The sequence below is a fragment of the Haemaphysalis longicornis genome, unplaced genomic scaffold, assembly GCF_048455015.1.
Source record: "Haemaphysalis longicornis isolate Haplotype H1 unplaced genomic scaffold, Haemaphysalis longicornis Haplotype H1 scaffold_2, whole genome shotgun sequence".
NCBI classification, from domain to species: Eukaryota; Metazoa; Arthropoda; class Arachnida; order Ixodida; family Ixodidae; genus Haemaphysalis; species Haemaphysalis longicornis.
Window position 1 is genome coordinate 213,561,094 of NW_027526295.1, and position 26,913 is coordinate 213,588,006.

Sequence of the window (26,913 nt, forward strand, 5' to 3'; positions counted from 1 at the left end):
GTAAGACTTCTCTTCCTAGTTTAGCACCTTTATCTGGAGAAACTTGGGATATCAATCAGCACCTGTAATATTTATGTATATATAAGTGTATTTGTCTGTCCGTCCGTCCGTCTGCCTGTCTGTCTTTGGAAAGTAATACGTGTTTTCTAGTCTCTTCGATTGACAGCAGGTGACCCTCACCACGACATGGTGGAGTTTACAATTATTAAATGGAGCTTCACGTTTTTTCTTCTTTTTTGCAGAGGACAGCACAGGAAAGCCCGTTGTTACTTGTAAAAGCGGCTCTCACCACCCTCTCAAATCGGAGACTGGCTTTGTGGGCTACGTGAGTTCTTATGCTGCCTTTTCAGTTCCAATATATATGCCTCCCCGGAAAGATCTGGGTACAGCCAGTCGTGGTACATTCATAGCGCTGAAGAGGGTTGCATTACGTATTGTGGAAAACGCTAGTTGCCGAACATCCCTTGACGATTTTCGCAACTTCGTGAAGAAAATTTGCTTCACGATTCGCTTCTGCCTTACACTATCAAACGGCTTCGATAGCCACCTTTCACTTCTGCTGCGCTTACGTGCTGTGCAAAGCCTCGCTCTATTGAACGCTTGAGACACAAGGTCTATTAACCATATCGCTTTTATAGATGCCGATGCCAACGGCGGCTTCTTCGCTCACCGTATTCGTCTCATCCTACTGCGACCGCAAGTAAATACAGGGGGTGGAATTATTCGGAGTTCTTATAGTTTGGAGCTATTGCGAGGGGAGATAGGGCCTGTTGCATCCGGGAAGGCCGACCCGAGCCGAGCTCCGTCGCCTCCGACATACGGGTGGTAGCGTGGTTTGAAGCGATCGGCCAGACAATGTTTCAGCCGTGAAGAAGTCCAGAAGCCGTAGGCAAGTGACTGTTTACTTCATAGCGAGAGATGGGCCGAAGACAAAGAACAATGCCCCGACGGGCGAGGTTACAGTGCAGGACTCGAGCAGAGTGACAGCATTCATTCACTGCTCAAACAGGAATGAACTGGAGGGGTCTTATTGAACAGCGGGAATGAGGGAATGAAGGGGAATGAACAGCGCCTGGAGGGGTCTTATTTATACGCGAAGCGCCAACGGTCAAAACAAGCGTTCCTTCTAGACTGTGCACACGTCACGAACGGCGCAGACACACACAACACTTTTTCCAGAGTTCGTGAGCGGTCGGTAGTAGCGGCGCACGCTGAGTAGAGACAGGGGACAGAGGAGGTCTCCGCAGCGGACGGGGGGCTTCCGTGTCCTTCGGACAAGTCTCGGCCTGTTGCGTCGGCACGCCACCGAAGTTTGATCACGCCGATAACGAGGCGCTACCGATCCAGACAAGTCGCAGCTTGTTTGAATTGTCGGCTGCAAGAGTGAGTCACCGACAGGGAGGGCCTATTGAAAGGCGCACGTAGTGGAGGCTTCGCCGCACAGCCGAGGAGTATTGAAGGAAGCACAGCGGCGGGCTCATTCGTAACCGGCCGAAGAGGTTGGCCCTATCTTGGGTGTGATCTACTTGTCCGGTTGATCCCGAAAATGGGGGGTTGGGGATGAAAAGGTTTGCTGATACAAAAGAAAAAAAAACTATGTTAGTAAGTGCCTAGTTTTGTCAAGTTTGATTTATAATTTCATTAATCTGAACGAGACTTTTTAAAACCGGTGTAGGTAGGCTTTCTCTGGTTTCTTGTTTATGATCGGTTAGGTTACTCAGAATACTGTTTTCTAACTCGAAACATTTCTTTTGAGCAAGCGAAAAGTTAGTGACATAAGGGTTTATGGTGTCTGCTTTTTTCCCGCAATTGCAGTTGTTATGATTTGATTTATTGACTCGGTAGAAGTATATGGAAATGGACCATGCAAAGGGAGGGCTTGGGTGCTGTAATAGTGCGCGGGAAGTGCAGGGGATAATTTTGGTGTACCTTATCAAGTAATTCGTGATTGTATGTTGAGTGTTGGCTGCCCAACTTTCTGTCGATTTGTGGTGCATTTGTTCGCGTAGTCGTGTTTTGATGAAAGTTGTATTGACCGGAACATTTGTGTAAGAGCGCCCGCAATTGCTTGTTTGCACGCCTATGAAAGGCACAAATAGAAAAGTACACCCTTGGTTAGCATTTTTATCAAGTTTATATGAATTTGAAACATTTCAATGTTGCGGTAGTGTTCTCCATTGTTCGCTTCGATTGCAACTTGATCTGAAATTTTATGATTGTCCCGGCTGCAATACTGGCCTCATGAATTTTTGTGACGGTGTCATGACACCCATAGCCGCATAAATTTAGCCTTGTACAGTGGAATCCCGATAATACGACTTTCAAGGGACCGCGAGAAAGCGTCGTATGATCGGGGTGTCGTACGACCGGAGTGCGGGTAAATGCCGACCTGTAGACGGTCTTACGCAACAGGTGGGCTAAGAATTACTCATTTAAACCAGTATATTTAGCGCGTTATAGCGTAATTCGCGAAACTTTATCTGAAATCCAAAGTTTAAAAAAAAAGAAACGCCTATGTTGTGCCCCCTCCAAGGCGTCCGAGCTAGCCCGCCAGCCCCGCGCCTTGCACGCGCGGGGTGGAGCAAATTGAGAGGGGAAAAAGCGGGTGTGAAACTGCCAAGTCTAAGCGCAACGAAGTATAGTACAAGGCGGAGATGAAAAAAAAACGGACTTCCCGTACAGGGTGGAGACACCCTCTAAACGGTCCCGTGCCGTCGCTGTTGGGTCAAAGTGCGAAATAGATAACATGACTCAAACTTCGTGAGTAAACCGTGCTGCGGCGAAAATTATAGCGCGGTCTTGCTACAGTGACTTGCAGCGGCGGCCAGCCAGTGACCCAAAACGGCGGTGCCAACGTATGCGTGTCTCCACCCTTGCGGCGGACGCGCGTGAATGCAGGCACCCTAGCAAGGAAAGTGGCGGTGTGGCCATGCCGCCAACGCTGCTTTGAAAGACACTCATATGCAGAGGGCAGACAGAGGGGGAGAGAGTGTGGTGAAAGGAAAAACCTTGGATTGAGAGGGCGATGAAAGCGGGTGGTCAGTCATCGCCCTGGGATTGTCGTAGCAGTGTTTTCTCATTCGTCGGTGGCTCGATGTGAGCTTCAAATTCACGGTCCGCAAGCCACCTGAACCCTGAACTATGGCTTCTCACCATTGGCACGTTGGAGTACTGCTGCCGCGTAGGGCCGTCGGTGGTTAACTCCAGCTCACGAGTACCCGCCTGCTTGCTTGGGTCTGTTCAGAAAGTGGTCTCGCTTTCGTGCGGACCTTTGCACACCAAGCAGCATCAAACGGGGGTTAACAATAAAGGTCGCGACAAGGCGGCGAACTGATATAAAATATGGGAAAAAAGCCTGTTTATCTGCGCCAGGAACCGTCGTATGAAGCGGACCGTGTACACCCGAGCGTCATATCATAGGGGTTTTTATTGTATTGTTTCTTTGGGGAGTTTGCCGGGACCGTGGTGATCCGTCGTAAGAAGCGGGTCGTCGCAAGTCCGGGGGACGTACCAGCGGGGTTCCACTGTAATTTCTGTGGAGTCGCATCACTTCATTTGGGTAAAATAGCCTGGTTACTGGGTAACATAGCCTGGTTGGCTAAAGTAGCATGGTTATGATCTAGGTTTTGGAAGAAATGCGTCCACATTTGATTACTCGTGCCAGATTCATTTTACAGGCTGTTGAAACAAACCACGGAACTGAATATCCCACTTCATTCTATTTACAGGTGGCCCCTCAGCGCCTTTGCGCACGAGCCACTCTACGTGCCCCACCAGAATACCCTCTGTAAGCGATCGCATCCACACTAATAATGCAACCACGTGCGTGGCGCTGAGCAGCATTTTCTTGGCACTTATTTGACCAGGCCTCTTAGCTCCGGAATTCCCAGCCCGTCATCGTGACAAGCCACTCTGGCAGTGTGCTTTGAACGAGCTACAAACGCATTCGTGACATGCCTGACTCGTCACAAAGTTCTGTCCATTCGAACAGACAAAAATACCACCGGCTCCTTCACTATTCCTACCGTACCTCAGCCTCGATCTGAGTTTACGTGAGGTACATACAACTACATAAGCTGTACTTTAAATTCAGAAGCAGAGATCACATTATAATGTAGAGATGTAAGCTAGTTTGTAACTAACAAAAAACTGGTGTGAGGTATAAAACTTAGCTAAATTTAATAATCATTAGGAGTGTTAGGAAGTTATACACCTAACGGCTGTGAAGAGTAAATTTACACGATTTACAGAGACTGCCCGCGAGGAGCGTGTGGTCCTTCTCTTGTGAGTAGTTGAGGCCGCGTGAACGGAGCATGCGCGCTGCGCAGCTGCTGACAAGACCACGACAAGCATGCGTCTATTCGAGGAAGGCTGGGCGCACATGTATTTGGGGCTGTGGTGCGGGGTTGGCGATGGGTAATGGGTTTGAGCATACAGTTTCATACTAATACATACTAGAGGGAAATCTGGCGCTGTAGTCGCGGGCCGTCGTGGGCGCCGCCATTTCCGCTAGCGACGTTCCTCGTCTACTTCACTTGGCTAGCCACATGGCTTCTTTTTTTGTGTCGAAGCTAAAATCAACAAGGGTTTTCTTGTTCATCTTGCATGAAGCTACTAAATATTTCCTGGCAAATAAATCCTTGTGGAACAAATTCTATTAATTTTTTACAGTAATATTGTTGCTTTCTTGCAGCCAGGGCCAACCTTCAAGCCTGTTCATGAGCCATGTCGAGGACAAATGGAACGTGTCTGTCCCGTACATGAAGGAACGCTCGCTGAAGCGGGGTTCCCCTAGACAGTGGCGCCAGATTTCCCTCTACTATATATTAGTATTAAACTCTGTGGGTTTGAGGACTTTAATATTTTCATTGGAGAATGCATCAAGAAGACAGGTGTAGCTATGGCTTAATCCAGCATATAGCTTCTTTTTTTTTGGGGGGGGGGGGGGGAGGGGGGTGCAGGGCAGAGGGTAATATTGGGATTCCCTGGAAAAAAGTAGCGCCTGCCGTTGTGCCTAGCTATACCGCAGGGGTCTTCACAGGTGCCGGTATTGTGACGCCCGTACTCACGTATTAAAAACACTGGAAGTGAATAGGCTGTGGCGAAGTGAATTAAGCTGAGCGAAGGACGTGTGTTAGTCCTTTCCTCTGCATTTATGCAAAGTGGATATCAGACCCTGTTTTACCCGGCAACCTATCAATGTGTTTTGGAAAGATCGCTAAGAGGGCAGATAATAGCCTGAGTTGGTTTTCAAGCACGCAATTCCAGTAATAATTTTGATGATCCTTCCTGCAGATGTACCATACTCCATCTTCGTCTGGGCTTACGCGGACTATAACAGCAAATTGTAAGACTCTACTCCCTTTGATTATCTGCCAAAATAAAATCAAAAGAACCTCTTGTGATAGCAACCGATCGCCCATCCAAGCGTTCGAAGATGTCCTGCTCTCATAAACTCGTGAAAAAATTTTCGCGTGACTGGCATATTCCATAGTCGACGTCCAGCATTAGGGATTCTTAGACCTGTTAAGCGCCAACGGCGAACCGATGAAAACGTAGGCACGGTTGCACGCTTGGGTCAGAATTAAATTACGGCGTTCCCAGCCACATGTTACTGATTTCGTGAATAAGCCTGCCTCTTTAAAACGTTCCTTCTACTTGCAATGAGGATCCCAGCTCGGTCCAGCGCAATGCTATCTGAAGCAAGTTTTGAACATAGCAAAACCGACTGCTTACCATTGTCTATTCAGCGTAAGCGGGCTCTGTGGACGCCGGCGCCTCTCAACATTGCATGCAACACGTTCATCCGGCTGCAATACCCTGTTGTAGACACTTTTGTCAGAGACAAGGCATGTGCGCAGCTTGTCGACATACGGGTGTGTTCAACTTGAATGCGATGATAGTTTGCCGCGGGCCCACACGTCACGAAGCATGTGCAGTTCTAGCGGCTTCGACAACCAAGCGGCAGGGAGCGAACGCATGAAGTCACCATAATCGGTTAAGCCTTCAAACCGTATACATGACTGGCGTATGCACGACCACGCCTCTCCCGTCCATGTATGGCCCGCGCTGCGGACCGTTCCACAGGACTACCAGCGGCTCAGGAGAGAGCGCAAGCGAGCATTTTGGCTGCCTCAAGGTTGCCATGACAAGGGGCAGTGAGGTCTTCCCCGAGGGAATGGGGAACAGTATCGTGATCCAGTTCTTCAATGAACTGTATTGCTGCTATTGACAGTGAGGCTGTTTAGCAAATTGTTTAGCAAGCCAGGCTGCTTAGAAAGCCAAGCATACCCACTTAGCTTGATTGGCCAACATTGGCGAGAAAAAGCGCCAGCGTTCGCCGTAATCGTGCCAACACTTGCTCGTAACACGTCACAGCGTACGCCCCTCCAAAAGGATGTCCAATTATTATCACTTCAAAAAAAATGAAGGAAGCTGACACTTATCGAAACAATGATGGAGTAAAGGCCGTTGTGGCAGGGAAGAAGAAGCAAGTCGGCTGCAATCGTGGACTTAAATGGTCGTGATGGTCGTGAAAGTTGCGTACAGCTTTGCTACGTTCAAGTCTCACGCGTACAGCTTCGCTACCTTCAAGTCTTACGCGTTAGTGTGAGCTGGCTTCATTTTTTTACCATGGCGTATCATAAGCTCCTTTGTAGCATAAAGAGTATGTTTTTAACCGTGAATGTTCTGGCAGTTTGGAAAAGGAGTAGGGAGGAAGCCTTTATATCTAGTGTTATCGCATCCAGTGGTCTCTGTTACCGCCGCCGAAACAATAGAGGGCTTTAACATATCGTGTGTACCGTAGGTACTGTGCGTACCGTGGGTACCGGGACCTAACTGTGCGTGTGCGGATTCGTTCCGGTAAGCGTTGCTTAGTTCCGTCAAGGGTAAGGGTAAGGATGGCCATCCGGTAAGCGTGGCCCTCGCCGTGGAGCTTGCGCAGGCGCAGTGGGGTCCCGGTACACACGGTACACATGGTACGCACGGTACCCACTGCAAGCTGAAACTATATAATGAAAAAAAACACGATTTCAGGCAATAGTTTCTAATCGCCAGCCAATGTTTTATTTTTTCGCTGTTTTGATATAGTAATGTCCTATATCGATGGCTAAAGTGGTCACGCACCTTACAGGCAAACATTTGTGCGCTTGCAAATGGTTCAAAATCGGGAGGTTACGTTGGTGGTCTAGGTACTTCTTGTTGTGTCAACCATACCATACACTCCCGACATAAATGTTTCGGAACTAATCAATTTTTCTTTAACTAGGCCATTCAAGATCCCAGTCTACGGATTCAAGATTGTCCGTGAACTGTTCAAGGTTTTCGACTACCGAAGTAAGTGCCGCAGTCTGTGGACGATGAAACTGCCCCATTTCCGCAACAGCATGCGCACTGTAGTCACGTGAAGCATCGCGAAAAGCTCTCTTGGAAATTCAACCGTAGAACGTGCCGACAGAAGATTGGAGACAGCGAATAAAAAGCAAATCGGCGGCAATCGTGGGCTTAAACCGCTGGGATGGTCGTGAAGGTTGCGTACAGCTTCGCTACATTCAAGTCTTACGCATTAGTGTGAGCTTCCTTAATTTTTCTGTTGGAAGCGATAAAACTAAAACACCCGTGTGTCCAGATTTCGGCGCACGTTGGAGATCCCCAGGTAGCATGAGTGAGGGCATAAATTTATTATACAAGGATGGCACTCTGGCCTGCTGGGGAGATAAGGGAAGGAGTTGGGGGTTAGCGGTCGATAAAGTTCATGTCCTATTGAGGAGGTGAGACTCCTTCACAAAGGACCAGTCCAAGCAGCCAGTCCTGCAGAGATGTGAGTCCAGCCACCTTGTGCATTGTTCGGATCTCTACGAGGACCCTACATGACCGCAGTAAGTGGCCGATTGTCGGTCCATCTTGGTGGCACAGGGAACCGAGAAACCGGTCTGGTGAAACTTGTGGGTTCTTAATTGTGTGGTAGATAGGGCTCACAGTGAGCCAAGGTGTCTTCTGTGAGGGCGTAATCAGCGCGGGCTTTGATAAGAATTACTTGTGCAGGTCGTAGGATGTTGCGGGGTATCGGGTGCAGAAGTTCGAGAATTGTTGATTGCAGTGCTTTCGTTCTTCTTGAAGTGTTTTTCTGCGGTCTTCAGGTGAAGGGTTATATGTAAGAGAGCGCTCTGGAGATTCTGAGGGGTGGTTGAGTATTGCCTCTTTCGCGAGCCTAGGGACCTCCTCATTCGCGGGGTTACCGCTGTTGCCAGGTATCCACCACTGCGCTCGTATAGATACCGATCTTATGGTCGTTCTGGATGCTTTTGCAGAGTTTTCTGTTCGATTAGCCATAGTGCAATTATTTCGTAGCCCTCCACAACGGCACGTCTCATAGCACAAGAAAGCCTGCGGCGGGCGAACCCCCTAATTTTTCAGAAAAAGAGCACGAGAATCGCCGCCCCGCAACACTTTTTTGTTGCACGATTAATAAATTACAAACCATGGACGGTGATACGAAATGGCGGAGCTTGCCTAAGCGCGTTTCTTTAAAAAAAAGTTCATGATAGTGGTCAAATAAATGTCACTGGGATGCTTTTTCTTAAGGACCCAAACCTGAGCTCTGTAACAAAACGAGCTACCTAACTACAGGCGGTCGGCATTGTTTCAACTTTGATTTCGGTGATATGTCTTGCCTTTGGATACAGACGTAGTCAAAAGATGCAAGGGGGTGAACACCAGGGTCCACCGTTGCCTACCAACCTATGCATATATAGCAACAGTTCCCACATAGACCCCGCGAAGAACAAGAAACAGGAGACGTTGGAGTCGCGGAAATAAGTAAACGTGTATAGATCAGTGTACTTATTATAATTGAAAACTAAATAGCGGTTTGGGCTTCAAGATACTTACGTTAGGAATTGTAGTTGGCTGTGTTGTTGAGAACGCCGCTTGATATTTTTATTTTATATATTTTACTCGAGGCTGAGTTCTTAGCAAAAATCTAAATATTGTTAGCTAGCTTTTGTACGTCATGTAATATCCCGGTTGTGCCATTTGGGCGTTTTCATGAGTTATTTCAATGGTTGCTTTCTTTTTGTAATCGTTACAGTTATAGCGAGAATAAGAAATCATTCAATGAGTAAAAAGAGAAAGAATGGGGCTAACAACGGCCACTTGTTGGCAATGGTAAAAATTGTCTTGAAGCTTGTTTTCCTTGGATGTGCTACATAAAGCAGTGAGTGAGAATATCTTTTTAAGTTCGAGAACTCGCCCAGTTCGGAAAAAATCTACAAAAACGAATGCTCCTAATTGCAACAAACGAGTCCATTGCTTTGGTGTACTCTGGTATTTTGTATGCATCGGGCTCGACGTGAATATCCCGGCAGACGTCGTTTTCAAGTAACGCACGTATCCGCGATTACGACTGTCTCCACCCACACGAATATGCGCCATCAGTGGGTTCCCTTACGTCGTTTGCTTGCTGCTACGTTTTGTACCATCTTCTGCCGCAGGCCAATGGTGGGTGACGAAAGGAACGAGCTCAGCTCAGGAGTACCAGAAGCTCGAGAACTGCGTTTACGACCTCGTCGAAGCCAAATACGGGGTGATGACGCAAGGCCAAACAAATAGTGTGCTGTAGTGAATAGTGCGTTATTTGCAGTGACACGTACACAATAAACTGCGCGAAATGAATTTTTATTGTAACGAACTGGTATGTCGCTAGGTCTCATAAAGAGCTACGTTATCGGTCCTGCTTGAAAGAAACCCTGCGTCACGACTGGGAATACGCCTGCGATTTGCACTCTACCTCAGTCGTACACGATTAAACGTGGCCCTGCAAGCGTATTTAAGTAATCACGGGGAACTACCGAAATAAAAAATTCTATAGCGTCAAGGGACGCGAAAGTGACTCTCACACGAATCACACGATTGCACAAATCAAGGTTTCTTACAGCGACAATAGTGCATATTTTACTATGGTCACTCATAATAAAAATTCGGCCATCGTCGGAATTGAGATGCGAAGACCTAAGGGGCCATGCAGACAAAAGACGTTTGGTTCACTCGAAAGATTGCCTCGTTAGAAATATGCTGACACCTTATTTTAACGTAAACTTCGCCCAAATAAGCCCCATAATTAGGAAGAAAGGAAATGGCCATGCGACTCACTAGCTCATTTCCCGCACTAGAACCTATGACGTAATATCCACAGCTGTGCAATTGGCTGAGGCCGCCAAAAGCAAATGTAAATTAGGAAGGGCTTATAAGCTTGCAGAACGAGCTATTGACGCTTAAATTTAGGGCACATTCTTTTTATAGCAGCAAGAGCGCGGGGGTGAACAATAAAAGTTGCGAATGAGCACCTAAACACCGAAGCAGTTAGTGCGGCACTTTGCCGGCTGACGCTGCCTAACACAGCCGTCAGACGCGTTGGACTTGTCTGACACACGCTGACCAACTGATATATGCGGCACGGTAACTTACACGCCCATGTTTCTCGAGTTATAGCCTACGTTTTAAGAAACGATTAGTATGAGCACTAACATAGATGTCCGGCCAGAAGCAAAATGCGAACACTGGAACTTCAGCGGTGTTGCAGCGCCATCTATGAAAGCGGGTGATAAACAAGATAAGCAAACCATGGCCTCGCCATATGGCCTCCGCGATCGGCTGCCGGCGGCGCGCCATCGGCAGCCGATCGCGGATGCCGTGATTAAACTGCCGTCCGTGAGATGGTAGCAGCCCGGGTGAGCAGGCTATCTTCAGTTTTAAGGCCCTGCACTAGATAAGTCATTGTCGACGTCATGAAAACGCACGATTTAGTTGGAAAATTGAAATTTTGGCTTAAAACGTTTAATTTCTCAGGGAATAGAGCATCGTTTGCTACCGAGCAAGGGCTGAGGGCACCATAAAACACTAAATCTTTCGAATAAAACAAACCTGTATTTTGGCTGGATGGCCACTTTAAGAAACAGCGGAGCTGGTGGTCTTCACTAGTCTCAACAATACAGCGCAACGGAAACAAGGACATGGGCTAGGAACACAGGACAAGCGCTGTCTTCTTCCTGTGCGATCGCCCTGTGTGCCTCAGCTTAATTCCTTGTTTCTGTTGCGCTGTATTGTTAAGATGAATCACCAACTCGCCCAATTCTGCGCTCTGGTCTTCGCTAGCTCTAACTCGGATTTTTTTATGTCTGCCCCTTTTGTAAGAGAAAGGTGTTCAAAAAGCGAAGCTTTTTGTATTCATACTGATTTAAATCAAAGTACACAATCCACGCTGCCAAAATCCAAAATCCATACTGTCAAAGTTCGAACCAAGTCAGCCGAAGTCCAAAGCCAACGCTCGCGCCACAAACCCAAAGGAAATGCTGCGTGCCCGAGTCCGACTATAGCACAATCGGTTAGACGCCGGTTTCACAGCGCGACAGACACAGCTAGGTTCGATTCCGATGACGGGAAGCGAGAAAGCTCCTTTTGCCTCCTCGACACTTTCCCTCACACTTCTTGGCCCAGCATTTTCCCCCTCTCCACTTCGTCGAGGGGAGTTTTCTGTTAGCAATCCGCACGGACAGAGCTCAAACGGCTTCGCTGATATTTTTTCTACCACCCATTCGTCCTGCGGATGCATTTCCACTACCCTCATTCTGACCACTAGTAATATCGTGTGGGGTATTCCCCCTCAAGCCTGAGTGAGTGAGTGAGTGAGTGAGTGAGTGAGTGAGTGAGTGAGTGAGTGAGTGAGTGAGTGAGTGAGTGAGTGAGTGAGTGAGTGAGTGAGTGAGTGAGTGAGTGAGTGAGTGAGTGAGTGAGTGAGTGAGTGAGTGAGTGAGTGAGTGAGTGAGTGAGTGAGTGAGTGAGTGAGTTTGCGCTTTTATGTTCCTAGAGAAAGATTAAAGGAGCTTGTATTCATTGAAGTGTGTCCAGATGATACCAACAACGCCTTTGGAATATTTCACCACGCACTTAGTCACTCTGGAAGGTGTCACCTAGGGCTGTACGAGTCTTCCCTGCGCGCGTGTTCACCTTCCAGATCAACAAGACAGTGGAGCGGTACGAGACAATAGCGGAGCTAGCGGCAGTCCACCTTCTGCACCAGGTTAGTGAAGGGACTAAAAAATGGTTTCAACAGTGCGGTTCCTTCCCTCTCGTGCTTCCGGGGCTTATGGCCCAGTGGGCTTCTCTAGCTGAAAAGGAAGGCTAACGTATATTCCTATCCAGGGGCCTCGTGTGCTAATTGAAGTTGAATAGGTTGAACACTGAGAGGAAAAATAAGGCTGTACCAAAAAGTACTAGCTAATGCAGTGCAATGCGGGCATGCAGGCTAGTGTGCGGGTTCTTCTGTAAGCAATAGTTTACGGATAAAGTGTGTAAAATACAGTTCTAATCTCTAATCTGTTATCGCGCTGATATGGAAATAGACGTCTGCGGTGGACTTCATAATGAGGCTGACCGTTGAAGCATGTATATACCTTGATGATCCGACGTCTTAGCCACCAGGCGTATAAATATAGGAAAACAACGCGCAAACTTAGCGTCCGCTTTCACCTGTCGCACGAAGGAAGTCGCAGTCTTGAGTTAAACCATTCCATGGCGAGAATCTCGCAGAACGCTAAAAGATATTCCTGGCTAATCCATGGATTACGTGTATGGTGAGGCCATCCTTTTGGCATTCGGGGCTTTCGGTGTGGGTAGATATCACAGTCTTGCAAAACCTTGCCCCCGTGTTGACGTCAAACGTACGCCGCGCTTTATAGATGCCTGGGTAGAGCGGAGCTTCGCAAGCCCGCCTGCGCTCTGATAAAGCGCGGCGCACCTCTCACGTGTGACGTCAACACAGGGGCATGGCTTTTCAGCGCTTTGCAGCTGCCGATATCCAGAAGCAAGCGTTCTGAGGACTGAAGTACCCCGCCTGTAGTTCTGCGGGCAGTTACGTTTTCGCAAATATAAGGCTTGATATCGGTTTGACTGGTGATCCTGTACAATTTCCACACTACAATCACACGCCTAACTGCAATAATTAAAAAGTCAATTAAAAAGTTGTAATCATTTGTTTCTGTAAATCGTAATTGGAACTCGTTTCATTGCTGCCGCCACGGCCCCTGATCACTTGGAGCAAGAAAAATTTTACCTCCGGAACCCTATTTCTTAAAATTACTTCGTCTTCCTTGAAACACCCCGTATATTAAGGCAGCAGAACGCTTCTGCACCAGGCTGCATGCCAGCGACGTTAGACTAGGGGAAAGTACGGAGATTACAAGCTCAACTTGCCATGTCCCACTTGTAACTAAAGAGAAAGTTGCAAAGGAGCTCTCAAAGGCATAAAAGTAGGAAAAGCTGCAGGTGACGATGACATAACCGTAGATCTTTTGAAAAAGGGAGGAGATATCGTACTAGAAGAGCTCGTTTTACTATACTGCCCATATCCTAGAAAAATGCCAACATTATTCTTATCCATAAGAAGGGAGATCCCAATGACCTCAAGAATTACAGACCCATCAGCGGACTCTCAGTTGTTTACAAGCTATTGACCAGTTATAGTTAGCCACATAGGTGACAGCCTGGATTTCCATCAACCCAGAGAGCAGGCTAGGCTTACGAAACGGTACAAAACCATGGATCACATCCATGTGGTCAACAAAGTGATAGAAAAATCCGCAGGGTATACTAAGCTACTTTACATGGCATTTATGGACTACGAGAAAGCGTTTGATTCCGTACTCACCGCAACCGTTTTAGAAGCGCTAAAATAACAGGGAATAGAGGAAATCTACATAAGACTTCTATAAAACATATATTAATAAAACATCTATTAGGGATGCATAGGCAGGATAACCCTCCACAAGCACAGCGATAAATTTCCGATCCGAAAGGGACTACGACAGGGAGATACCATCTCTCCAAAACTATTCACAGCATGTCTGGAGGGGGTACTTAGAAAGCTATAGACGGTATTCGTTGAAAAGTTTAGCGGTCAATTTCTTCGGACACGGCGCAGCCTGGGCCACTGTGGCCGCACGACGAAGAAAAAAAAGACACCGTCGTGCGTCATCTGCTCCGTTCCAATTCGATTCTAAACTGTGGCGCCAACAAAGATGTTATTAATCGCACTCATAGTGAACTCGACGCAATACTTTGTGTTCGGCGAAGAGTTCGCAACGTGAAACACAGTCATGTGTTTCACCATATGGTTTCACAGCCGTGCTTAGCACGGACAAGTGCCGCCATACCGCGGAGCACGACGTAACGAACGAGTGACGGCGCACTCACGTGGTTGCATGGAAGAGAAGAGGGGTGCCTGATCTGCGGGCCGTGCGCACAACCGTGGCCTAGCAACAGACCGCTTGGCCACAGATATGGCGGCGCACACTTGGTTGCCTGCATGCATTCCACGCCATTGAATACCGAGGATACTGGAAAAACATATAATTAAGACTAAACGGGGCCATTTAAGGTTTGCGGACGACATAGTCTTTCTGAGTGAGAATGCAGAACACACGCAAACAATGCTTGAGGAGGAACTACAATCAGAAACCACGGCTGTGGGGCTAAAAATAAATTTGAATAGATCTAAAGGAACGAGGAATAAGCATGCCAAGAACGTCTTTTTCAGCTTAAGAAACGAAGCGCTAAAAGTAGTAACAGAATATAACTACAGTAGAATCTCGGTAAACGTAAATCGCTTAAACGGAATTGCCGCTTAAACGGAACAGTAGCCTGTAAGTTGGTTTGTTTCGTATTGAGATAACGTAAAAAAACTCCCCGTAATCAGAACTAAACTTTCGCGTCCCCGTGTAAACGGAACAAGAAATGTAACTTCTCGTGATACCCAGTGGCATGAGAAGCAGCTTTTTACGGTTCAGGCTGTTTCGTTTTTGTTTCTTTTTCTTCCACCGTGTTTTTTTTAGCCTCGTTGGCCTCGTAATCCTCGTCTCGTAAGTGGTTAGCCGTGTTAGCGCAACGAATCCAACATCGCAGTTCTTGTTCCAGTCGTTCGTTCTAGATTGAGGACGCCGAAGTTACAGGGCTTAGCTCGTGCGCCTCGTTCGTGCCATCGTGGGGCTATTTGCGCTTCATTACCGCGTTGCCGTCTTCTAAATTCGGTGGCTCGTAAGCACTAGCGAAGCTGAGGCTTCTAGCCTCCATGAAGATGCAGTTGCAAGGACTCAAACAAAAATATTTGATGCATTTTGTAGTGCTGAGTGACTCATTGTTGTCAAATCAACTTTGTGAATGCTGTGCCTAAACCTCTTGTAGTTGTCTTGCTTTCCGAAAAACTATCGGCTACATTCATCTTCTAGGAGTTAGAGTTCCATGAAATGGTATTAAGAGTGTGTAAGCACATAAATTTGCAATTTCACACATCTATGTCAGTAAACAGAAGTCCTGTTAAACGGAACTAATTTTTTCGGTCCCTTGAAGTTCCATTTATTGAGAGTCTACTGTACCTCGGACAGATGGTTAGGGTTGACGCAGACCACGAAAAAGAAATCCGGCGCAGAATAGGTAGGGGCTGAGGAACACTCGGCGAGCACTCTCAAATAATGACCTCTGTTACCCAAAAGAAAAATCTAGAACCAGTGCGTACTGCCAGTGATGACATACGGAGCTGAAACTTGGCGCCTCACTAAACAACTAGTGAGCAAACTTCAGACGGCTCTACGGGCATGGAACGAATAATGTTAGGAATAACACTCAGGGACAAGAAACGAGCTACCTGGATCGGACAACAAACTAGAGTTGATTATATCATTATTCAAGAAAAGAAAAAGAAATGGACTTGCGTGGGCCTTGTAGTGAGACGAACCGACAGCAGGTGGACAATTAGACAATTAGGGTAAGAGTGGATGACCAAGAGATGGGTCTGGAAGAAGGGGAAGCCAATAACACACTGGAGGGATGAAATACAGAGAGAGAGAGAGAGAGAGAGAGAGAGAGAGAGAGAGAGAGAGAGAGAGAGAGAGAGAGAGACTTTTGTTGTTGTAATATGTATTTATTAATCCTGATTACACTCCGTGCCTTGACCTTTGTCATCACCGAAGGGGGAGATGGGTGAAGGAAGGGGGGGAGAGAGAAACTTTTATTTTAGGTGAGGAAGGCGCGCCAGGTAATCTTGAGTCCTAGTGGTGGTCAGGAGCTGTAGCTCGGATGAGGAGCTCCCGGTCGCCTCCAGCCAAGTAGTAGGAGGGTTGGGTAAACGGAGCGGGGGTAAAAAGGGGTATTCCCAAATGGCGTGCGGCGGGGTATCTCGAGCGGGCAGTTTGGGTGGGGATATAATGTGGGATAGATGTGTTGGAGGGCGTGTCTGGTGGGGAGGGAATGGGATTTTAATTGTCGCCATAATCTGTCAAAGGGTGGAGGGAGAGACGCGTGAGGGGGAGGTAGTTCTAGCTGCTGTAGGCGGTAATGTGTGGGAATGTCGTTAAAAGTAAGCAAGAGCCCCAAAATAGCTCTAATACGCCAAAGATGTTGTTTAAAAGGTACTTTTTTTTTTCAGATGTACACTGACAAAATAACCAAGAACAAGCGCCAATACTCGGACATCCGGCTTCCGTTCTTTAAAAAAGTTCACTCAACGACTCAGTTCTTCATAGCTCTGGCATCGGTAAGTGCACAATTCCCCTCTATATTAGGTGTGCGAAGGCGCACAGCCCTAGCCAAAATCTTGACGTTACTGTAACAGATGTCCAGTACTGCGTATAGTAGATCAATTAACGGTGAATGGGGTCGACGTTCAATTATTTAGGCGGTTCACCGCCTTCTTGACTCACCAGTCGGCCCAATCTCACCGGGACGTGATAGGTGCGCGGAAGACGTTGTTCGTTGGACGTAACCGATAATTGAGTGTAATTATAGTTATGGTACGTCGGTTTCTGGCGTCAGCAGGAAACAGCTGAGACGGGAAGACAGGGCTCTGCTAAAGATTCTGGGAGCATCTTCCACAGACCCACGTTTTAAACAATCCTCCGTGAGACGGGGGAGCCACGATTGATTGGAAGTGCATATCCGATTCTTTCCAAGAAAAACGGGGAGTGCTATTTGGTGTCAGGAGAGAAACATTTCCCCGGGAGCATGACGGCGTTGCCCCTACAAGGCAAAAACACGTGCAGGAGATTGGCCCGAACTTGATAGTACCGTATGCGCGTCCTAAGCATGCCAGCTTATTTACCCATTTGCTCGCTCCTTCACTTATTGCTCTCGTGTTGGCGTCGCGCTGGTCGCGTCACGCTTCGAGCGTGCCGCACCCGGTCTTCGTAAGATCTAGGAAACGCAAAAGGTGTTCATTTGCGTACATACGCAAAATGCGTGTCGCGGAATGGAGCGCTGCGCTAGAGTGTATATGTGCAGTGATCACCCTGGGACAATTGCGAATTTCTCGCAAGTTCTTACAACAGGTCGTGATGTGCGCCTAGCTCCGCGGGAAATACTTCCTTGCGCGCGTAACTCACGAAATGCTGACACATTAGCGCTGTCACGCTCACTGCGCCCTCCGCAGTGACGTTGCAGCGAAGGAGAAAAATCATTGAACGCTGTTAAGGCGTTTTGATACCGCAGACATTTTTTACTATTCACGATCTTATAGGAGATGCCCTTTTGACGCGATCAGCGTTTCAACCCGTTCTTTTTCAACCAACCTCCCACTGCCGTTAACCGAACACCGAGTAAAAGAGTGCTGGTTTGAGTCCTTGTTAATACACTTGTCACCCACCAATTCTTACCAACTCTTCCGGGTTCTTACCGATTCCTCGAAAAGAGGAATAAAGCGTGTTTTTTTATCTTACTTGTAAGAGCAAACGCCATTTACTCGATATCCCCTTAAACACTAAGCTGTCACGGCACACGCCACCATAGCGCGTCCGCACGCACAAGAGAACACGGCAGGCACCTGCCTTAACTTCAGGGCCTGTAACCATCGTCTACTATTAACGTACTGCAATGCTGCATCCCGTATTGCATGACAAAAGAGAAAAAACTGGCGCAGCTTGCACTGTAGTGGTGCAAGGCTGAAGAAACAGTTGGCGGACCCTCTCCCTTCGTCAAAGACCCGGCTGTTGCACCTCACATGGATTTCTGAACTTGCCTGTGAAAGTTATACATGACTGGCAGGCTCGTATCGTTTCGTCCGCAGGCTTTCATATCCCTCCAAAGTGGACCACGTTAACGAGCGCTAGAACCGGCAACCGGCTTCGCGAACTCGGCGTTGGTAGCGCGAGCTGTTCTGTGCTCCCCACTTGGGCGCGAATGCGCGTGAACTGGCGGGGAGAAGAGCCCGCCAGAAATCACAGTTAGAGATGTATGCTTTCATAAAATTTTGAGGGGCTTGAAAATAAAAACGGGTTTTGTTTGTTTGTTTTTAACGAAATACTTCTTAATGCGAAAGCCTTAGATGTCTCATCAAACGCGAGAAGCAAGATAGTTACTGGCGACTTCACGTACGAAACCAAATTACAGCCGTAAAAATAAAACAAGGAAATACGTAAATAAAATATACATAGAAACTTATCTTGGCTGGAATGGGATTCGAACCCGGGTAGCCAGAGCCGCAGCTAGGTGTGGTAACTACAACGCAAACGCGATACCGTGCCATAACGGAACAAGAATTACCCGGATGCATGCCGCATGATATTAGCGGGCCTTCACCTTCAGGTCGCTTCAAAGGCTTAAGTGCGCGCTTAAATTTTCTGTTAACGCAAAAAATAATATATTGTTACATGCTGCATCCCAAAAATCCCATCAGAGTTTCCGTTCTCGAAATGTGCGCACGATTTCACGTCAAGGCCTTGATTTCAGAAATCGCTTTCCTCACTGCAGATTCGTCACATCACAAGGAATTTCCCTGGAGAAGCTCTGTATGTTTGTTTTTAGGGGCGAGTACCTTTGGGGCTCGGGCAGCTGGCCTCTCCTGTCGTCGTCGTATCATGTCGTAATTGTAAATCAAGTTGTGAAACGATGGCCATAAAACAAGTGTGCCATGGATTAAACCAGTTCCAAATAAACTAGCATGAGTTTAACCAGTTCCAAATAAACTAGCATGACTTAAACTAATTTAAAATACAGGAATAATCAGGTTTTAGCTGCTTTTTTAGCAGAAATTTGTTTAATTCCTTCTCGAAATAGGTTTTCAGCGCCAGATTTTTTCTGGTAAAGCATACTTCTTAGCATGCTGCAGCGTGTGGCGCGAACGCAACTTACGGCCCCTCTGTCGCTTATCTAATTTCTTAAATCCGTTTTAACGCAAGAGAGGGCACCACCGCCTCAGCAAGTTCGCGATTGCTCCTCCCACCGGCGCTTCTCCGGTGCCCAATCACCGCGGGCCGTGTGGCAAGAGAGAGGCAACGGCGCGCGTTGGCTCTAGAAACCCTCTTTTCTGCGATGGACGCGGAATTGAAAGCTCGCAAGGAACAAGAGAGCGCGTTCGCCCGCGAGAGAAACAAAATCGTCTTTTGTCTCTCATTGCCCATTAGCAGCGATTTTGCTGTGGGAAACACCGGCGCACACTGCATGCTTCGCTCCTTCGCAGGTTTCTTGTAAGGTTTCACGTCAGATGGCCCTGGATTTTTTTCAATAGCATCCTGGTTAAAAAACAAAAAAAAACGGCTATTTCGGTTTTTTCAACTTATCACATCTTGTCACGGTTTCCTTAATTGGGTGCGATGTTAGAAGATATCTGGAGTCGACTCAAGAGAGCCAACAACCCCACTGAATCTACAGGGCACAGGTGACGAAGGGGGTGGCCGTCTGATGTGCGGCTTTCGCCGACTAGAGCGGTAAGAATGAGTCAGAGCCCTGAACGAAAACAACGCAAAGACTTATATTTCGGCAGGCAAAACACTGTTCAAGCACGAGGACGTGTAACGTTAACGAGAGACAACTTAGATCCAATAAAAATGCGGGAAACAGTTCAAATTAGACAAAATGATACAATCAGGAGCGTTAACTAATAGATATTACGAAGTAGAGCAGTTAACAAAAAAAGAAAAAACAAACAGTTCGATGCATAAGAGAGACAGAGTCCCACAATATTCACCTACCGGGCTGGACGATGCACCGCTGTCGGAGGCGATTCGGCTACCTGTGAAGCGTGGCTTCGTCGTAGGCCAGGCCGTCCGAGTCGATCACGGTGATCCGAGGCCCGGGAGTACGTTGGAGTCCTCCAGGGCGCGGGTCGCCGATGGTGTAGTGCACGAACTGGCAGGTGCCGTTGTCACATCACGACGTCCAAACGTAGCTGATTTGCTTCGGCGCGGCTTCTCTTTTTATAACTGTGCCGGCGCAGAGAGAGAGGGCACAGCACACAACGCGCCTGCCGCCGTTGAGCGAACAACTTCCCTCTTTCTCCCTTCTGGAATCACCTGCGCGCCTTTACGCTGGCAAAGCTACGCTCGCCCCCTCGAAAGAACTCGAAGCTTCGGTGAAAGCTGAGCGGCAGAGCTTTTATTTTGGTATTTTCTTGCTGGCGAGCCGGCGAGTGGTCGCGTTACCGCCGCTTCGTTTGAGAGAGTTCCAGTGGAATAGAATAGAACCGAACTGAATGAATCGGACGACTGTAACAAGAATTCGGCGCTGTTCCATAATATGAAAAAGCTATACGGTACTCTTGGACGTTGTACGCCCGAGTTTGTGACACATCTCTAATCACGCCACAAACGCTGGGCAGAGTGTTCTTGAAGGTCGAGCGGTGGCGGCGCGCGACGACGTCATAGCAAGGCGAGGCTTGGCTTCGCCCACTCGGCTGGGCGAAGGTCGTGCCGGGCGGCGCGCGCCGGAGCAGCTGTTTTTATAGCGAAGTTGTTAGGCTCTCGTTCGTCGGAAAATTTCGTCCCAAGACGCCAAGCGCATGAGTCAGGACCCAGCGTATGCCGCCAAAGAAGCCGAGCGCAAATGAGATGCAAGCGTTATCTCGCCGAGATAACGAGGAAATTTTATACCCTGCCCCATCTGTGTGTTGTGGTTTACAACAGCTGCGCTGGACATCCACTTTCGCAGGGTGAGATGGCGTCGAGTTTTTTTTTTCTTTTTCTTTTTTTTTTGCCGCGTTAGCTACACTGGCCGAAGTTGAGCAGTTTCGCGTGGCTCCTGGAGAGCCGTGCTGCGCATTCGCGAGGAGCAGTGACGTCTCACAGTGCACAGCTCGCGCGCCGGAGCCACTGCCGCCGTGACTGGATTGAATTTGATTGAATTGGCTTCGATTAGATTAAATTGTATTGGATAGGATTGGAAATCGTTTTAGCAGCAGTAAGCATGATAATCAGCCAATCCTGGACAACCAGGAAACCTAAGAATAACTATCTGAACCTTAGCTCACGCTACGTATATCCTGGCACAGCCGAGCTAAGCCACTGCTAATTTTTTCTTGGTATTCTTTTTTAACTTCAACGGATCAAGCTCGAGCTTAAACAGCTCTGTTAGAAATCCCGGATGCTAAACTGCACGGGGAAATTACTCGGATTGCGCCTACCAAACCCTATCCATGCGAAAGGTGAATATACGGCCCACAATATCCGATCAACGTCCGGGGTCTCTTATTACTTGCTTCTTACTGTCCTAACACTTGCGCCTTTACGTCTTCGCTTTCCAGGAGTTGTGCGACCGCATTAATGTCACCACCGCATCAACGCTGAACGAAATCTACGGCCGTAAAACAGCGGAACAAAGGTCAGCCACATACTTTTTTTCTGTTAGACAAAATGTAACCAAAGGCTGTTTACAAAAAAAAAAGAAAGCTCCAGTGCATGCAACTACTTTCTGGCCTCACTTTTTTTCAGAGCTTCCGTTCTAACTGTCGTGATCTTTCGGGTGTCAGCACTTTGCTTGGCTTTGCTTAGAAACCGACTGTTATTGACATTGCCCGCTGCTCCAATCCCGTGGTTCAACTTCACGGAAATGCACTAGAGGGACCAAGCCATGTCTCTCCAAGAAAGTAAACTCAGCGAGTGGCAGAGCGCAATGCAACCACATACTTGCATTGCGTGTTGCCACAACACCGACGAAACTTTTATTCAAGTCGTATTATCGCCATCGTCATTAACCGAAATTTCGTATTTCGTTGTTGGCTCCATGTAGTGATCAGTCAAGTGCACTGCAATGAAGCTGAAGCAACGGATCGTCTTAAGTGGTGACCATAAGGAACGGCCTTTTGCGAGTAGTGCGGCGGGCAACCGCAGCTGCTATAGTCCCCGTTGCTCGCTGAGGCAGGCCCATGAGAGCGACGCCGCTAGCGACGTCGAAATGCCTTGTCAATATTGTAGCACTGCGACCGGATTATCGGGGGACGTTTTTTTGCGCAAGATTTTTTTTTTTTTTTTGCAATATAAAATAAACAAAGTTCAGTACACCAATGGTCATGCTTTTCTAGGATGCACCATGCTGCCGCTCGCTCCTTCCTCTCGTTCTCTCCCTAATACGAAAGTTGTGCCCCTTACTACTCTCCTTTTGGCTAGTCGCTCAGGCCGCTTCGTACAGATGAGGAATGTTTTCTGGCGAGCCAGAAACGAGCGAAGAGAAGAGCGACTTCCTGCGCGGCGAAAAGTAGTTCGTGGCGCGTTGCGCCGCTCCCCGTTCACTTGCAAAATCGCTCCATTAGGGTTAGCGCTTTAGACTCATGTGGTGCGGTCTGAGTGGCGGAGGTCTGACTAGTACGTGGATGAAGGGGTGTGGAAGGGGAGGTGTTTTCAGTTTTCTGGCCATATGTACGTAACAAGCTCGTATACCGACAGCTGAAATTGCCATTCCGATTTTCACAGCTCCTGCCCCAAAAGAGCGCGAATGCGTACTCTTTTTTGTCTCCTCTCTAGAGCCGCTCCCAAGGAGGCACTCTCCATATACCACGGCAGTAGTAGTTTGGTCACGTGGCTCTCCTTGGCAGCGGCGTCACGCACTCTCTCCTTTCGCCCCTGCCCACCCTCCCAAGGGGTGGCGCGCTCTTTGTAGAGGTGGCATGTGTTCGCTCGCCTGCCCATGCGTTTAACCTACACGCTTCTTATACTAACAAAATGGTAGACCTAAGAGCCGCTTGAGTAAAAACGGACGTGCCCGGAGCGGCGACGGGCTCACAGTCGTGTAAAAACCAACGAAAATGTGCGAATACGGATTAATGGTATGGAGGGTGCTTTAAAACTGTTCTAGTTCAGAAACGACGCCCCGGGCGTATACAAACCGCGGGCGACACCATTTGTTCGCAACTCAAAGTCGGTCGCAAAATCGCAACTCATTGTCGCACGCACTATCACACGGCGTCAAAAATCTCCAACTAACTATTTGACGTAAAGTTGCCCATGCACCACGACTGAGCCTCCGCTTCCGATCATGCTGCATGATCTCTTAACATGCCTCATGAGGTGAAAAATCCGGCGCTGTTGACCGTCCACAGCGGACGGTGCCGAAAAGCGTCGCAGAGCGCAGCGCGTCAGGATAATGCTGATTCTGGGGAATAGTTGATAGGAGGTGAAACGGCAGCAGAAGGGTGAATCAAGTCATCGGCCCGCCGCGGTAGTGCAGTGGCTGAGGTTTTGTGCCTAGGTGTTCGAGTCCAAGGACGCGGGTTTGATCCCGACCGCGGTGGCTGCTTTTCATATGGAGGCGAAAAGTGGAAAGACCAATGTTTTCAGATTTCGCCGCACCTTAAAGATCCCCAAGTGGTCAAAATTAATCCGGAGCCCTTACGCGCGGCACGCCTCATATCTTCGGCGCGTTAAGTGATGATTGATTATGGGGCTTAACGCGCCGACGCTATATACAGGCGATGAGGCACGCCGTAGTTCAGGGCTCCGCATTAATTTTGACCACCTGTGGATCTTTAACATACCTGGAAATCTTGAACAAACGGGCGTTTTCACTTTTCGCCTCCATCAGAAAAGAGGCCGCAGCGGCCGAGAATTGAACCCGCGTCCTTGTGCTCAGCAGCACATCGTCTTAGCCACTGAGCCACCGCGGCGGGTCGGCGCGGTGAGTCCCCGAATTTACAGCAACACTTACCATCGAGTACTAGAAATGGATTTTGGGGTAATGCCTATTGTCCCAGCAATATCCTCCCGCGAGAATTATGAAAATCCGTTCACTATCACCGTAACTACGCGCGATGAGAAATCGCGCATAATCGTTCCCTCTCAACACGACCGCGGCCAACGCGACGAAAGTTGCGCGCTCTCTTCCGGGAAGGGGGGCGGCTCGCGGCGTTCTCTTCGGCGGCCTTCGATATATCACAGGCCGGGGAGTTTTCTGCTTTTCTCCGCAACGTAGAGAGAGGGGCCTAGTTCCGGTCCGGTGCCACAAAAAATCAGGCATGGGTACCTGCTCGCAAGCGCGCGCTCGGGCGGGTAGGGCGTTTTTGAAGCAATAAACGTTTGTTGTCGAGTGTTCCTGTTGAAAGGGAAGTATTGAGATCATCACTCAAACTATGCACGCACTCAAAACACAAAAGAAACGGCAAAACTGCACCTACAGGTTCAGGCATAGAAGAACGCTGACGACAGCGGAAATGGGAGAAATTAGCCGCAAAGTTGACCAGGGACAGCCGATCGGACAGCCATGACCTCAGTGACGTCGCTTAGGCCACGCCAGGGGAGCATAATGAGGAGAACTGAAGAGAGCGCGGTTACTTTTTCAGCGTCCTTCACAGCGATTTGCGCGCTCACCGCTTCACGTGCACGTGTAATATTTGGCTCAGGTATTCCTGGCAGTGTAATCTAAACGTCGCGCAGATTTACTTGCACTGCTCAAAGAGTGTTGCAGGGTCCCTTTAATACATCATGCAGTTGACGTGGGTAGACGGCAGGCCTCGAATTCTCAAGCAAACGCAAGCTTTCACTGAACACTGTGTGCACAGTCTTTGCTATTGCCCGTGATAGGTGCAGAAGTGTTAAATCTAAGCCAGTTCTGTCAAACTGTATTACACATCCGCAATGTCACATGTACTCTTTCTATAGGTGGTATTCATTGAAAAGTTTAGCTGTCGATTTCTTCGCTTGGCAGCACTGGAAACAGCCACGGACATGGCGCGGCTTGTGCCACTGCACCCGCACGCCGAGGAAACAAAGCACCGGCGTGCGTCGCCTCCTCCGTTTCAACCCTATTCTTAACTGTAGTGTCAACAGAGATGTTATTAATCTAGCTCACGTTGGAGTCGAGGCATTAGTTTGCATTCGGTGGGGTAGGGTTTGGAACGTCCAACACACGCCATATGCTTAGCACGGACAAGTACTGCCGTCCCGCGGACCCCGACGTAACCAAAGACAGAGCATTCACATGGTTGCCTGCATGCATGCCTCGCCAGTGAATAGAAGATATTGCTTCATACAGCATCGGAAAAATATCAGGTACTCGTATCTTCGATTCTACGGTTCTTTGAAATTAAGGCCTAGAATGATAGCCAATAGAAATCTCCAGGTGGCCGAAATCAATCCTTAGTTCTCCAAACGGCTCGTCTGACAGCCCAGGTGTAGCTTTGTCGCGTAAAACACCCCCAAATTTCGACATTTCAAACATTATCCGATGAGTACCCACGCATGCATGGCGGCATCTTTGAGCCTTTATACAAAGCCGTTGGCCCTTCTTGTGCATGCGCGAGCGTGTTGCTGCGATAGCGGCGTGTGCATCTGTTGGATTTTTAGGTGATGTCTGGGCACTGACTTCACTCGCAGGCTCAACATGCTGGCGAAATTAATGCCTGATTTCACGGCGCACTTCAACTGCGCTCAGAAGTCTCGCATGCACGTGGAGAAGAGATACCGGGAGTGCCTCTTCTGGCGGTGAATCTACACACGGCCCGTCGAAGCCACAGTTGTTCTCGTCCCCAACGTGTGCCCAGCAAGAAAAACATCCCCCTTTGTTCTTGGTGTGCCATCGTGGCCTGCTGAAACTATCATCTTAGCAGACGGTGTGCGTCATGTGGTGATGCTTTGTGACAGGACACTTTTGTGCCGATGAATTTATTGTCATCTCAAAGTTATTTTTTTCTCCTTGTTAGTGCTGCATTGCCGAAATGCTGATAGACTGTTTTTCTATGTGCCTGTGTTCATGCTGTGCAGCGGGGGCCATTGTATGTTGCAACTCCATGCGGTTTTAGCAACAGGACGCAATTTACAAGAACAATTAATTCTGAACTCAATAAATTTGTTCTGTAATTCAACGCTGTCGTGTCCGTGAATGATTCGCGCTTGGAACGATGTTTTTCTTTGTGTTTCTGAAGTGGCTTTGACAGGCTGGTTCTCTTCTGAACGTTCGTTTCTTTTTTTTTTTTTTTTTACTCGCAGCCACTTGATCCATGCCGTCCTTGCTATGAAGTGGGCCTTTAAGTGGCTTTTTTTAGCTGTTTTGCTGATGAATTCTCTTCTCTCAGTGGCCTATTATCGTTGTTCTGCGGTTTCGATGAAAGATTTGCTCTTAGTATTGTACTGGCCAAAAGCTTAAGCATCGCTGTATGGAAGGTGCTGATGGAGTATACGGGTGGACGCCTGTGTGCAGCTTAATAAATTTCTGGTAATTCGTGTGTGCCTGCTAGTTTTGGGAACTATTCGGCAACTGAGATCTACATGGCATATGTAATAAGCCGTTTGCTCAATGTCTTCCGCGAGGGGCATCTAGCCTTGGCTTGCGTTAGGGGATGGGCAGAATGGCGATATTAGTATCACCTCATTATTCAGCTCTCGAAGCCCTATTAAGAGGTGCACGCGCGCAGCGGTGAAAGGTATACAAAATACACCTTAGGGCACGGCTAGAAAATAAGTGGCACGCACTGTAGCCTTGACGGTGCTGGGTTTTAAGACACTCAGTCTTCGATGCGGAGAGTGGGGTGACTCCACTCCCAATGGGTGAATCCACTCCTTGCCGATGGGCAGTTCGGCAAGGCGCGGGCAGACCCAGAAGGGGTAGTGTCTGGTTTTGAACTTGCGTTGCACGCTTAATGCCCCGCAGGTGGCTGCGAGATCGTATCCG

The 26,913-nt window shown here is 48.3% G+C and overlaps 1 protein-coding gene across 1 annotated transcript in view; it reads left to right on the forward strand.

Annotated features, from left to right (window-relative positions):
• The window catches only part of LOC144168495 (uncharacterized), a 142,179-nt gene extending 116,130 nt beyond the window's left edge, over positions 1 to 26,049 (forward strand). The window contains exons 14-22 of the mRNA XM_077697464.1: positions 243 to 325; positions 3,729 to 3,787; positions 5,296 to 5,347; positions 7,271 to 7,338; positions 9,495 to 9,586; positions 12,014 to 12,079; positions 16,478 to 16,585; positions 21,560 to 21,636; positions 25,620 to 26,049. Coding sequence (XP_077553590.1) covers positions 243 to 325; positions 3,729 to 3,787; positions 5,296 to 5,347; positions 7,271 to 7,338; positions 9,495 to 9,586; positions 12,014 to 12,079; positions 16,478 to 16,585; positions 21,560 to 21,636; positions 25,620 to 25,731 — 717 coding nt within the window. The 3' untranslated portion in view covers positions 25,732 to 26,049. The remainder of the gene's footprint in view (positions 1 to 242; positions 326 to 3,728; positions 3,788 to 5,295; positions 5,348 to 7,270; positions 7,339 to 9,494; positions 9,587 to 12,013; positions 12,080 to 16,477; positions 16,586 to 21,559; positions 21,637 to 25,619) is intronic.
• The last annotated feature ends 864 nt before the right edge of the window (positions 26,050 to 26,913 follow it).